The sequence below is a fragment of the Lagopus leucura genome, unplaced genomic scaffold (assembly GCF_019238085.1).
Source record: "Lagopus leucura isolate 7727_CA_CO unplaced genomic scaffold, USGS_WTPT01 Super-Scaffold_100001, whole genome shotgun sequence".
Lineage (NCBI taxonomy): Eukaryota > Metazoa > Chordata > Aves > Galliformes > Phasianidae > Lagopus > Lagopus leucura.
This window is the reverse complement of record NW_024962262.1, coordinates 100,955,384-100,968,128: the sequence shown is the minus strand read 5'-3', so window position 1 is coordinate 100,968,128 and position 12,745 is coordinate 100,955,384. Positions and strand designations below refer to the sequence as shown.

General features: G+C 41.3%; 1 protein-coding gene across 9 annotated transcripts in view; it reads right to left on the bottom strand.

The window, feature by feature from the left end:
* Positions 1 to 12,745, bottom strand: part of CLCN1 (chloride voltage-gated channel 1) — a 58,957-nt gene that overhangs the window by 24,154 nt on the left and 22,058 nt on the right. For 7 of the 9 annotated variants that reach the window (XM_042867396.1, XM_042867397.1, XM_042867391.1 and 4 more), the window contains exons 2-6: positions 6,727 to 6,880; positions 6,137 to 6,268; positions 4,694 to 4,822; positions 4,457 to 4,590; positions 2,853 to 2,930 (exon numbers count right to left, since the gene is read on the bottom strand). In XM_042867396.1, the coding sequence (XP_042723330.1) occupies positions 2,853 to 2,930; positions 4,457 to 4,590; positions 4,694 to 4,822; positions 6,137 to 6,268; positions 6,727 to 6,880 (627 nt within the window). Of the gene's footprint in view, positions 1 to 2,852; positions 2,931 to 4,456; positions 4,591 to 4,680; positions 4,823 to 6,136; positions 6,269 to 6,726; positions 6,881 to 12,745 lie in introns of those variants that run through there. The other 2 variants (XM_042867395.1, XM_042867399.1) reach the window with 2 other exon arrangements.

The window sequence follows — 12,745 nt, the reverse complement described above, 5'->3', positions numbered from 1 at the left end:
AGTTGAAGGCCCTGACATGCCTGAGAATGATGTTGACCCTTATGGAGCAGATGGGTTTTGTTTCATGTTAACTAAATACTAGGTAGTGTCTAATATAAAGAACAACATGGTTAACACCTGTGTATTTGCTACTTTCTGCTATTATGTGTTCCTGAAGCAGTCTGTTACCACTTTCATGAGAGCTGACTTTTGAGAAAGGGTGTACATGGGCATTCTGAGCAGCCAGGGAGAATTCCAAGGGCAAAGGCAATGAATTCCTACTTACCTGAGAAAGTATTTGATAGAGCCTCAAAGAAGAGGTTTGTCAAGGCTATGGCTGCACAGCCCAACAAAAAAAAGAGCCATAGATTATTCTCTGACCCATAAGAGTCTTTCCACGTTCACAGATTTGCCTTAGGTCACCTTTGAGTCCTACTAATGCTTCTGTGGCCTTAAACATCATCGTGTTTAGAATGGGAGTGAGTTTCAATTCAGTGTCTGGGACAGTGTGTGGGTTATGTTATAGCCCTTCAGGACAGCTTGTAACAAAGGGTACATATTACATGGTCTGCAGTATAGCAAGAGTTAAGTAGAGCTGTTTGAAAGTGCAAAAAGCCTGTTGAAACAGTAAAGTAACAGTAAAAGATGGCAAGAATCAAGCATGACATGGTATTACTCATTCCACCCACAGAGAACAGTCCACGGCATATGGCATCCCCCAGAGTGTGTGAGTGCCAATGCTATTTAATTTAGGAGTAGCCAGAGAGGCTAAAACAAGCAGACAAACAAAGAGTACCAGAGCGCACTCAGAAAAAGCAGAGCTGGGCATCTTTTGCTTGTAAAAGGCAAACTGGTTTTTCAAACACATTTTGAGGGACCCTCGCTAAATACACGGGGTGGTGTTTACCAGCAACAACCTTAAAAAATTATAGTTGCAAATTATAACCTGGACTTAGGTCCAGGGAACAGAATTCTACAATTTGGTGTGATTCTGCAAGAGGAAATCAACTAGAGCTGTAAAAATTATGATAACTTTCAATTCATTCTTACACTACAATGCTGTCACAGACTCACAGCAAGTTTTTGCCTAGAAGGTATCTCCTTTTCCAGTTCCCTGCTCAGAGTTGCACTACCTCCAAGGCTCAAGCAGGGTGCTCAGGATCTTGTCCAAGTGAGTCCTGAACGTTTCTATGGGTAGGGAATCTCTAGGTTCTCCGAGCATCTGTACAATTACTGAACCACCTTTGGAAAAGGGGAGCAACTTCCTTATAAAAAATTACAATTTCCCTTATCACAAGTTGTGTCCTTGCCTCTTCCACTGAGCCCCTCTGAAAACAGCCTGACTTTATCTCCTCCAAAATCCCCTAGGTGGCTGATGGCACCAGCTAGACATCTCCCATTAGCTTTTCCTCCTTTACATTGAGCAAGCTCAGATCCCTCAACCTCTCCTCATACGTCATTCCAGCCCCCCAATCATCTTCCTGGCCCTGCAACACTTCTTTTACATGGGGAATGCAAGATTTTACACACTGCTATTTCTGTTCTCCAGTCCAATACTGAAGGCATAAATACCATAGATTCTTTGTTCATCACTCCTGGTCATTCTTGTCATCATCTCCTGCCATTAGATGATTACTTTTTTTTTTTTAACTTCTCTGTATTTACTGATTTGCTGGACAGACCTTAGGACTCCCAGAGTGAGAGAACAATGAACAATTTTCATGGTAGGAAGAGACTGAGCGAGATACATTGTTAGAAAAGTTGGAGTTGTTGCTTTAGAATTTTGCACTCAAATGCTGTCAATTTTCCTTTGGCTTTTCCAAGATTATCCTTTCCCTTTCTTTCAATGCCACTAGCTACATAATTAAAGAAAGAACTCATGATGCTAAAGAAGTCAAGAGACATCTCTGGGGAACCTGCTTGAGAGCAGGAGGTCTCACAGCAAGAGGTGGAGTTTTACATTAAAAGTCACAGACAGGAAGTCACTTGCCTCCAAGAAGAGCCCCGAAGCAACATCCAACTCCAACTGAGCAAGCCATCACCAGGAGGTCGAGCTGCCTGTGCTCTTTCTGGAACAGAGAGGGCAGCCAGAGAAAGGCATGCTGTGGTTAGAGGGAGCAAAGCCAAAGTGTTAGGGTCCAGAAGAACAAAACAAAGCAACAGCCAATTGCAGATTCAGCCACTGCTATCACAAATAACAGGCTCTACACACTTTAGCAGTTTTTAGTACACTCAGCCTACAGTAGCGAGATTTGATCCTTATGCATATACAGGATCAAGTGAAACAGCACCTCCTATTGTTGTATTACAGCTACTGTTAGGAGTTTGTAAAGCAGTTCCTACACACAGCTATATATGTGGTTAATAGCGACTGTGTTGTTTTTGGGTTATTTTTTCCCGACCACAATTTGTCAATACATCAATCAGCCGGCAGAGGCCGTTTTGCAACAGCAAAAGCCCAGAGGCAGAGTCAGTGGCTATAATTAGTAATGCTCTACATCCTACCTTAAAGACAAATTGATCTTTATCCACAGCTATTTAAGGTTTGTTTTTTGTTTTGTTTTGTTTTGTTTTTTTTCCCCACACAGACATTGATCACAGTGCAAAGGAATTGGAACTGTGAGACAGAGAACTTGTGAAATGCGTGTTCTTAACCAGTATCTGTGTCATGTGGTAGATAACACACAATTGATTCTGCGTGGTTATTCAGTTGTACATCTGGTGTTCTACTACAGTTTTCTTTGGCCAGTATCCTTCTGCTTTAGAAAAGCATAGTGAACTTCAATCTGTATATTCCATCTGTGTGCTGCCTGTCAATGTGTCTTAACAGTTCAGCCTGTGGAAGAACTGAATGCCAGAGACATGTGCCTTACCTCGTATACACCACAGAAAATTGACATAAACTTGCTGAGCACTGCTGCACAGATGCTGGCAATATGCACAAAAGGGCCCTGCAAGAAAACAGGAGGAAACAAATTAGAAAGAGCTATTTTTTTTTTTTTTCTACAAAGGCAGCTTCAAAAGTAATTCCTTGGTGTGGCAGTAGAGGTTGAAGCTTCCAGTTGGGTGGGGAGAAAACCTAATGAGATTCAACAAGGACAAGTGCAGAGTGCTACACCTGAGGAGAAATAATTGCATGGATCAGTACAGGTTAGGGTCTGATCTGCTGGAGAGGAACTCTGCAGAGAAGGACCTGGGTGCCCAGGTAAACAACAGGTTGGCTATGAGCCAGCATTGTACCATTGTGGCCAAGAAGGCCAACGGTGTCTTGGACTGTACTAAGAGCATGGCCAGCAGGTTGAGGGAAATGATCCTCCCTGTCTACTCTGCCCTGGTGAGGCCACCTTTGGAATTCAGTGTCCAGTTCTGGGCTCTGCAGTTTGAGGTCAGGGAATTTCTAGAGAGAGTGCAGTGGAGGGCCATAAGGATTATTAGGGGCCTGGAGCATCTCCCTTATGACAAAAGGCTGAGATCTAGGACTGTTCAACCTGGAGAAGACTGAGCAAAGTCTTATCATCAACACTTACCAATGTCTAATGAGTGCAAGTCAGCTGGATATGGCGAGGCACTTTTCAGCTGTGCTCAGTAACAGAACAAGGGGCACTGGGCACAAACTGGAACATAGGAAGTTCCATATGAACATGAGGAAAAGCCATTTACTTTGAGAGTTACAGAGCACTGGAACAAGCTGTCCAGGGATGCTGTGGAGCCTTCTTCTCTGGAGATACTCAAAACTCATCTGGATAGTTTTCTACCTAACCTACTGTAGGGAACTTGTTTTAGCAAGGGGTTTGGACTAGATGATCTCCAAAAGACCCTTACAACTCCTATGATTCTGTGTTTCTTTGATTCCCACCAGTATTCCATGAAATTTTGTTGTCATAAGACAGAGGGGCAGTCTGACAAAATGGCATCTGACATGGATGTGTGTATGAAGCCCAAATGTGGAACTGAATTCCTCCATGTGGGAAAAATGGCACCGATTGATGTTTGCTGAATGTTGATGGAAACCGAGCATGGGATGTGAGCACAATGAAGCTGTGGGTGATGTTTCAGCAGAGGAGACAGTGACATGCAAGACAAGCCACGTTCTGGATGTCCATGAAGATTTTTAACAAGCGTGGCATGCAGGCTCTTGTCCATTGCTGGCGAAAATGCATAGCTAACGGTGATGACTATGTTGACAAATAACATTTTGTAGCTGACAATTTGCTCTGTCAAATAGTGTTATTGTGCTCTTTGTAGCTGCTTTTGTTTCCATAGAAATAAATTGGTTGTGTTACTTTCAGAGCTACCTACGTATATGAAGCTTTTCAAAGTAGAAGGAAATGTTTAGTGGAAGACAAGTGCTGCTGGGAAAAACAGAGCTTTGACAAGAGGAATGGGGTCAAGGAAAAGGAAACATTTAAAGATTCTTGCATAGACAACTCCTTCCTAGACCCTGGCTGCTACTGCACATGAACATAGCAATATTTACCTCTTTCCCTACAGGCATGCCACTTCCAAGCCCTGCTGTGAGGCCCACAACTTTGGCCACAAATGCTTGGAGAGTGAGATATTCCTTGAGGACCACTCCCCTCATAATTGTCTTGAGTTCTGGGATCCCAGACCCTGAAAACAACAACAGAGCAGAGGATATAGAAAACCCAAAGGCAAGAAGAATAAGAAAAAAGAGACAGACGGAAACAGATCTTGCCATGCCTTCTACCCTCACCAACAGCCTGTGGAGAGACGAGGTGGCAGAAGACAGCTGCAAACAGTATGAGAACAAGTGGGTATGATACCCACACCAGATACTGCAAAGGAACATTCGGGTGCAGCTCTCTGTACATCCACTTGTAGGCTGTAAACAAAGAAAGAAGTTGTCAGTAACCACAGATGCTCCAATCAGTTTGGTAAACTTTAAAGAATCACAAACAAAAGCCCACACCTGCCCCTACTAAATCTCCCTGAGAAAAGCTATCTAAAAGTCCTAATTTTCTAAGACAAATAGGGTAAAACCTTGTTTCATTTAAAGTACAAAATCTCAAGTAATATATGCCTTCTGCAGGAATGGATACAAGCGATCCTCTGCTATCAGACATTATTAATACCTGTGCTGTAATGTGGCATTGGAAGAGCTGTCTTACTTTCACTTGCAAGGGTGAATTTCTGTGCAGGATCTTTTCATTTAGCAGCTGGAGGGTGTTATATGGGCCCCGAGGGACAGCAAAGTTAGTGTCCTCTCCTCCATTTCAACCACATGAAAAACAGTTCCTTCAGAAAAACTACCTCAGAAGCCCTGCTTACAATTTGATTTCTAGAACAGCAGCATGAAGGGAGAGGTGACAGCTGTTACAACATGGGCCTTGTGCATGCAAACTCAGAGGGTGTTCCTTTTTTGAGACGTTCTCTGGCACACATGCAAGCTGAGATTCCTTGCCAAAATGAAAGAGATGGAGTAAAATATACACGTGTGCTCCTAAGAATTTTGCATAAATCATTTCTTCTGAAGTGCAATTAACAGCATGTTGGCAATGATGCATGCATTTGTGTGCATGGGGATGGGAGGCAAGGCCACTGAAAGATTTTGTAATTTTTAAAGCTGGAAAAGGGTGTGGGAACCAGAGGAATGCTGTAGAGAAGTAATATAATCAAGTGATTGTGAGATCGTTGTTAAAAAAAAAGTTTAAGTAAAGAGCACTATGGTTCCATGTAGCAGAAAACACCAGAGAACTGTATAAATAAAATTTGAGAAGAATAATAATGAGGATAAAGGCAGAGAGAACTGTATCAAGAGGGCATCAAAGAGCCCTTTCCTGTCCCCACATCCCCCAGATCTGCTCAACAGATCTGGAGAGGATGGCACACTGTATAATAGGAAGGGCCGAAGTCACACAGTGTTCCCTTACACATAAGCAAGAGAAGGATTGAAAGTGAGTAAAAATAATGGCTTATCTTTGAATGGTACACACGTCCTTTGCTCCCTGCCCACTTAGAAATATTTCCCTATCACTCCTTTAAAGAACCTTTTCTTAGTTAACCTTCTCTCTACTGTGTTTGCAAGTCTTCCTGAGGTATCGACGATATTAAAGGAAGAGGAATGTTGGTCACTGGGCTTTGTAAAAATATTTATAACATTTACAGTATGCTTTTGCAACACCTGAATGAGACCCACCCTGTAGACTCTTTGCACTGGCATAATCCATTCCCCAGCTCACCAACGCCATGACCAAACCCAACAGAACCAAGAAAATCCAGTCTTCTCCAAGTTTCCTGGTGACATATTTCTGGATGCGTCTAGCACAGTCTGTGGAGAGAAAAGAGAACCAGAAAAATGGAGACAACATAGATGAAATCTGTGCTTCTGTGTTGAGAACTGACCACCAAAAGAATGTATTTGAAAGAATTACGGACTTAGTGTTGAAGGCCTGAGACCCATCCCTTCCTTGCAGTCTTTCAAAATTTTTTGAAGTTTCAAAATAAAATGAAGGGACAAGATAATTTAACCTCTTGTGCACTAGCAGCTAAAATATCTTCCCTCCTGTTATAGAGATCTGTTGTGGGAAAAAAAAAAAAAAAACTTGGGAGCAGTTATTCCTACACGTAGCATGCAAACACCTTTTAAAAACAAGATGGCTCCTCATTCCTTCTCTACTTCTCCCCTGTCAAAGTCTCCTTGTCTTTTTGTCTTGCTTAAATTCCAATCTCTTTGACTGTTCTACCCAATATCTGGTCCCAGGGTAAGCAAGGATAAATGATTCCTACCTTGGCATTTGGAATAGCGTTCTTCTTTTATCTCTACTTGACTCTCACGTTTCAGGGGTCTTTCGTTGTTCTTTTGGGCCTGCTTTGTATTCAGTAGTTTTGCTGCTTCCTTCTCAGCAAAGTCAGTTATCTGGTCTGTGTATTGTCCATAAAGCTGGAGAAGCAGAAAGCAAGAGAGAGCAAAATGAAGATGGAAGGCAAATATTCCTTCACAAGTATTGTTAAAAATGAAAAGGCATATTTACTAACAGTAAGAGGTGCAGTCAGATGTATTCAAGCAAGGAGACAGACACAAAGACTCAGACAGAGGCAATTCATTATTTTTTTCCTTTTCCTTCCTGGTTCCCTTTTCCCAATCTCACTAAAATCTTTGCATCTTCTTTTGGGTGTACAAGCTACGGTAACAGAATGCTAACTGCTTTTTAAGATCCTCAGAATGAGCAGGCTCAGGTCTGAAGGCAAAAGATTGGGCAGGCTTTTTGGAAGTACAAAAGAAGGTCAGAACTGTTCACATGAGGCTGCCAGTCTTAGGGCTGTCTTCAGCAGCACTGCAAAACAACTCTTAAAATTTAGAGAGGTATCACACTACTAAATAGGTTGCAGGAATGCTCTGCATCTGTTCACTCTGCTGCCAAGGAATGCTTAATAGGGTATGCAGCCACTGGTGGTGTCTTGAGTGGAAAAGAAGAAGCATCAGCTCACAAATAGCAGAGGTACCACACAGCACCTCCCGTTATCTACCCAAAGCATTCTAGTAAATCCCCACATATCTCTAATTCATCTGATTTTTTTTTTTAATTACCTAATCTAGCCCTTGTTATCAGATACTAATCTTGAAAACATTTGATATTATGCAATTCACAAGCAGCTACATGAGCTTGCCAACAATGTTGCTCGCATGGATCAGTGATAAAACTGTCAGTTGTGCCAGCTTGTCAAAAAGGAGTTCTCAAGGAAGCTGGGAGGATCCTGACTGTGTCCATCAGGTTCCCCCAGAAGTTATTCTCCCTCATTTTTTCATGGTATATATGGGGAAGATGTGAATTTGAGAAGCTGTGAACAGATCTCTTCCCTTCGCTTCTATCTACGAACTATGACTTTACATCAGTTTCCTGCCTGATGCTGAGCCTGTGATCTTGGCAATTCCCACCTGCTAGAACCTGCTTTCTCCTAGCACAATACCTACTTCTCTGAGATACTTTAAGTGGCAAGAGGGAGTCAGCAAAAAGTCAGACACTTCAGCTGGAGAATGAAAAGACATTTGAGATACGGAGCTCTACCTACCATGAGCTTAGGAGACAATTCTACCTCACAGCTTTACTTCTTCTCTTTTCTAAGAGATACAGAAGCTATTGCTCCTGCACCCTTGAGATTTCCATTAATTGAAACATCATCAGGAGAATGGCAATAAAGCAAATAACTTATTTGTAAGAGAATTTGAGATCAGATAGATTTGGAGATTCACAGAAGGTTGAACTCCGGAAAGCACCTCTGGGGGGTTTCTCTTCCAATTTCTCTTTCCAAGTTTCTCCTAGCTCACACTATGCTAACTCCAAGGCCAATCAGGATGCTCAGAGCATTGTATGGGCAAGTCCTAGTCATCTTCAGGGGCAGAAATTTCCCAGCTTCTCTGAACAGCCATTTCAGTGTCAAAGCAAGTTAGATTTTCAGTGGCCAAATGTGACTGAAAGTCCTAAGTAGTTTATTTGCCTGTATATAAGACACTTGAACCATGTGCAATGGCTCCCTTTAAAATCTCTGTTATATTTTCACATATTTTCACAGAACATGCACGTAGGCTTTTAAATCATTCTGTTCTTATGACGACTTGCCTTCCATCTCTGAAACAAATTGATCCCACCTGAATATCTAAACCTATTCTTCCATCCATCCATCTCTGCACTGGAAAATTATATTTTATTTAATTACTAACCCCATTATTATCACCAGAGTCTAGCCAAATTAACTGATACATACTCTTAGCAGTGAAGAGTGGCCATGCTCTGATCTCCATAATATAGACAGGATGGTGAAACATCAAGATGAAGGACCTGCCAGACTTTGTATAGGTTATCACATATAAAATCCAATAGCAAATAGCAGATTAATCCCTGTTTCTCTCACTGTATCTATTTCAGGCAGCAGTGCCAAGCACCAACAGATTTTAGATAAATGCACCTTCATATCACCTCAGCTAATTTTTCATTGCCTTTACATGCTCATGAGGGATTGCTTTATATCAAATGGAGCTTAATCCAAACTATGAACTTAATCCAAATTATGAACTACCTTCTCAACCATCTTGTTCAAATTAAAGTCCTCCATCTATTCAGATGGAAAAGTTCATGGTTTGTATCTAACTGGAAAACTATGAAATCAGGATGTGAAAGAAAAAAGAACTAGTTTCAGGACATAACGATGTCCTGGAGGACAAATTGGTCTCAACTCACTTAAATAACGCTTCATACACATGCTTTATTTCTCTGGGACTCTGGCACTGCTTCAGTTTATATTCAATAATAGTAAGACAGAGAAAGATTAAAAAAAAATATCAGAGGATGACCTCATAGAAAAAATGCTAGGCAAGAAATATCCTTTCCATTAGAATGCAGGTAAAACTAAAACCAAAACACTGTAGTGCTTACACTGTTGTATTCTTTTGATACTACCTCTTTCTGAGCAACACAAAATCTGAAGAGAATTTTAAAATATATCATCACTTAAAGAGTTGAGACAGAAAACGGTAGTATTATTATGTCCAGCTTGGCTAAATTCTGAATGAGAACACGATAACAGTGTAAAAACCAATGAATGTATAAATACTGTTAAAGATGTTGCATGTGGAAGTGGGAGGGACATCGTTGTTTAATGGACGAAAAGTTTTCAAGAAAGTTCTCACAACATCAAGCCTTTTCTGATAGCTATTCTGATGCTGATCATCTACTTAAATCTTCACTCCTCTCTCTGTCCATACCCTAAGTTATTTCCCATGCCATTCAGATTCAGCAATTACTCTCCACAACAAACTCTAGTCATGAAATCCCTTCCTCCAGCACCACCAGTGCACGTTGCTGCTCCTGGCCATTGAATCTGCTGTGGGCTCTGCAGACTGCTCATCCCTTCCACTCCTACCTTGGAGACATGCTGTTGTTCCTGAAATTACCTTCCATAGTACAAAGTCTAGTCTCAACTGCTTATGCATAGAGCTAATGAGACACGTGTGACAGACAGGGATCAGCTCCAAAATAATAGTTGTCCCCAAAGAAATAAAGGCAAAGGGGAGATCTAATAGCAGTACTCTCTACCTGTGGGGAGTGAGAGGGCTGGAGAGAAAAAAGAGCCAGACTTCTCAGAAAGGCAAAGTGAAGGACAGGAGAAAAAAGGCAAAACTTGCAACAAAAGTATGTTCGAATGTGTAGAAAGAAAACCTGAGGGTAATTCAGCATAGGAACAGGTGCCCAGATGGGCTAAGCGTCTTCATACCTGGGGATACTCAGTACTTACTTGGATAAATCCTGTGAACAAGGCATTGGGCTAGAGAACTCCAGAGGCCCTCTCAAGTCTCTCTTTGAGTCTGTGACTCTGTAATACTGCGTTGCCCAATTAATTATTACACTGTGTTACTGTGGCACCCATCTGTGTACTGCTGCTGGAGCTCTCTGCCATGAATACCCTTTCCTACCTCACAAATGCTGTATCATATAAACACTTCATCAGTCTGATCTGCTTGAGGAAAGGTTCTTATTTTTCATGCAGGAAGATAAAAACACAGAAACCCACAATTCAGAAGAACATAAATTTTATAAATCTATTTTCTGATATATATCTACTGTTATAAGTATTTGGGCTGTGTGAGAAACAATCACTTGAGCTTTTTTTTCCTAGCGTTTCTGTGAAGTGCTGACATTACTGAACTTAAAGGGAGAGCAAAAATCTCTTCAAGATATCATTCTAAATGGTAGATAAAATCTCTAGTCTCTAAGTCAAAAGCTTACAAGAGAGACAGGGACTGACTTTTTACACTGATAGTGATAGGAGCAGGGGGAACGGCTTTAAACTAAAAGATGGGAGGTTTAGGTTAGACGGTAGGCAGAAAATTTTTACTTAGAGAGAGGTTATGGTGGAACAGATTTCCCAGAGAAATAGTGGAACACTTCATCCTCCCAGGATGGCATTCAAGGCCAGCTCAGGCCCTGGGCAGCCTGGTCTGGTGGGTGGCAACTCTGCTTGTGGCAGGGGGTTGGAACTGGGTGACCTTTAAGGTCCTCTCCAACCTAAGCCGTTCTATGATTCTATGATACAGTTATCCCAATTCTCACAAATTAAGTACACATTATTATCTATTTTTATTACATTATCTATTATCTAATATATTAACTATGTATTATTAGAGAATCCCAGGCCAACGATCAAATTTTTTGCCTTGTAAAATCATGTATTCTGTCTGAAATAGCTTCCAACTTACATATAAAATAGAAAGGAACAGCTAGCACAAGCAATTGGCACAACAGAACTAAAACATCTACCTGTTTTTTTCACATCACAGCAGTAAGTATTCTGCGTGGAAACAGATGAAAGCACGTGCAGCAGATTGTTTATCATGCCAATAGCATAAACGTGCATGCCTGTACAAGATGTGTGTGATAGTATGAATGTTTATAATTTACCTACATGTTAATTAATGGCTATCAAAATACACATGCACAGCAAGACTGGTTTTACAACAACATGCCTTCATATTATATATGTAACTGTGTGATTTTTACATAACAGCATTTCTAGGGCATATTTGCATTAGATCTATAAATATGACTGTCTGTTTTCAAGACTGAAAACTGCATTCACAAATGCATATTTGCTTGGGGATGTTACTGCCTGAAGACTTGTATGGGAATGCATCTGATGTCCTGCTTGTTTGTGCTGGATTTTGGCTACATTCATTGACTGGCATGCCTGTGGGGATGAAAACAAAGACACCCCAGGGCCAGGCAGCAAGAAATAGGTTTTTCTGCCTCACTGTGTCAACTATGTCACCTTCTAAGAGAGGTTTCATCCATGTGGGAATAGTCTGCAGAGTGGATACATGTGAACTGGTATATTTTTTTTTGTATCCCAACTGACTAATGGTTCATGTAACACAACGTGCATTTCCATTTCCATAACCCACCTCAGCCTTCCAGCCCTAGGCATTGCTCCACTTGCATCCCATGAGAGGGCCAGGTCACATCCCAAATGCAAAATCTCAACGTAACTCACTTGAAAATATAAATAAAGCATTAACTCTGTCCAGACACCTCCTGGTTCTGACTGTTGCTTCTGAATCAGCCAGGGAGCAGTTTGGGACAGTTTAGTAGAGAAATAATTTGCAATCTCCCAGATGTTTTGCACAACTTCAGAAGAGAAATTTCTGAGTACGACCATGGGACTGGCTTCCTAGTCTTTTGCAACATGGCAGACACAATCCTCATTGGGATATTTATCTACTGGAAGAGATCATCTTGGTTGCAAATGTGGCTTTTCCTACTCCAGAATTATGCAGTTCTTAGGGAGATTAATGCATCTCTTCCCCTATTCCCCAGTCACAGGCACAAGGATATGTGTAAGGGTATTTTAGAAATCTCCACTCATATCTTCCCTGTATGAACTTCACATTCACACGTTCTCTCTCCCTCCTGTCACTTGACCAAATTTTACATTGCTCTAAACCCTTCTACGTCAGCTCAGTCTGAGCAGACTGGCAGGAAATAAGACACCAAGACGGCTGTAAAACCTCCCTGTGGAAGGGTGTCCCAGAAGGAGAGGCAGAAGAGATACAGAGGGCAATAGAACAAGAGGTCATAATTAGAGTACATCTTTGTACTAAATACTTTTCTGAGTTTCGTATGAACCAGAATGAGAGTCAGGTCAAGTTTAAGGGTTAGAAAATTCCTCACAACTCTCAGAAGAGCTACTGAAACTATCAGCATGCATATACAAGTGTGGACTTACTCTTCTTGTTCAGGGAAAAGTCAGAACAGAG